The sequence below is a fragment of the Penaeus monodon genome, chromosome 21 (genome assembly GCF_015228065.2).
Source record: "Penaeus monodon isolate SGIC_2016 chromosome 21, NSTDA_Pmon_1, whole genome shotgun sequence".
NCBI lineage: Eukaryota > Metazoa > Arthropoda > Malacostraca > Decapoda > Penaeidae > Penaeus > Penaeus monodon.
The window spans coordinates 43,769,240-43,770,617 of record NC_051406.1 but is presented as its reverse complement, the minus strand read 5'-3'; the positions used below and the strand labels follow the sequence as shown (position 1 = coordinate 43,770,617).

The 1,378-nt window shown below is 41.7% G+C and overlaps 1 protein-coding gene across 1 annotated transcript in view; it reads left to right on the top strand.

The window, feature by feature from the left end:
- The first annotated feature begins 507 nt into the window (after positions 1-507).
- Positions 508-1,378, top strand: part of LOC119586686 (putative neural-cadherin 2) — a 43,803-nt gene continuing 42,932 nt past the window's right edge. The window contains exon 1 of the mRNA XM_037935418.1: positions 508-550. Within this exon, the coding sequence (XP_037791346.1) occupies positions 508-550 (43 nt within the window). The remainder of the gene's footprint in view (positions 551-1,378) is intronic.

Here is a 1,378-nt window from a genome sequence, read left to right as displayed (position 1 = left end):
CGACCCCTAAATCTTAACAAACCTTTCTACTGTAGACATATTTCACACACGCTCCTCCTCTTCACAATGGTACTTGACCCTTACGTGATATCTTTCTCCTCTTTAATGATAAATGGTACCTATGCTCTTTCCGGTCTGGGATAATCTGGCCATCCAGGAATTCCAATTTCAGGACTCCAAGTGTTGTCGACTGCATCTGAGATATCCTTTGCTTGCGGAGGAAGCCTTTCTTCTCCTTGTCGTGAAGGAGAGGAACCCCGGCCTTTGTTGCGTGGCTGTGTTGCCGGTTCTTTTCCTTCCAACTTCAAGGGATAACCTCCTTGTGTCCCGTCTGTCTTGAGAACCTTTGTGTCTTACGTTCCTGCTCCTTTTCCAGCCTCCTGCAGACCGTGTTCCATATCCTCCGTATTCCTCGCGTCTTGTGAACCCATATTCCATATCTGTCATGTTCTGCCTCCATTAGCTTCGCCATTCACTACACTCGGCCAATTGTGATTCATATAGGCTATGTTCTACACGGACAAGCTTTTAAACCTTCTCTACATGCTTCGTACGTCGTAAGCTACATCTCTCGTCTTCCAGTGTTATGGAGTTCCCTCACCTGCCAAAATCTTGACGTCAAATAGTTATTCATTGTATCTTTTTTGTGTGTGTGTTTGTGAGGGGGGACTTTTTCTTCCGTAGTCTTCTTTACTTGGTAAACTTTGGCATAACTCCTGTGGAAAGAATAGGATTAGAAGCCATGGATGGTCGCTTTGCCTCATCTTGTTACGTGGTAAAAGTTTGTTTATTTTTGAAACATCTTTTGAGCAATTTCAAGGTTCGCATCATCACAGAAAATGTAAATATACAAACCGTGAAGAAAATACAATACACAATTTTATCGTGACGAGCTTGGACTTCTCTCAAATTAGAGAATTTCACAAGAAATGTATTTAACGAAATGAAGAGCAGTTATTATATATCTAGAAGCGGCTCGCTCGTTCAACAATCGTGAAAGAGAGCGGAGATCAAAACAAAGACCCGACGCTTAAGAAAAATATGAACAAGAAAACACCTGACTCATGTTAGGTTTCCTTTGTCCCTCATCCTCCGCGGACTGCCTGCTTTACTCTGCTAATTGTTTTGCTTTCGCTATTCTTTGCGAAGCACTGTAAAACTTTGAAAATGTTTAACTCAGATGGAAGTCGCCTCCATCCGCGCTTACAGACTCACACAGAGATAAAACTTGTGTACACAGGCACATGCGGGTAGAAGTGTGTGCTGGGATCAAGAGGCGATTAGCACAGAAATTATCATTACTGTTTTTCCTTTTATTCTTAGTACTATTAGTACTGTTGTTATTATTGTCTTGAACAAATGACATTAACACAATGTA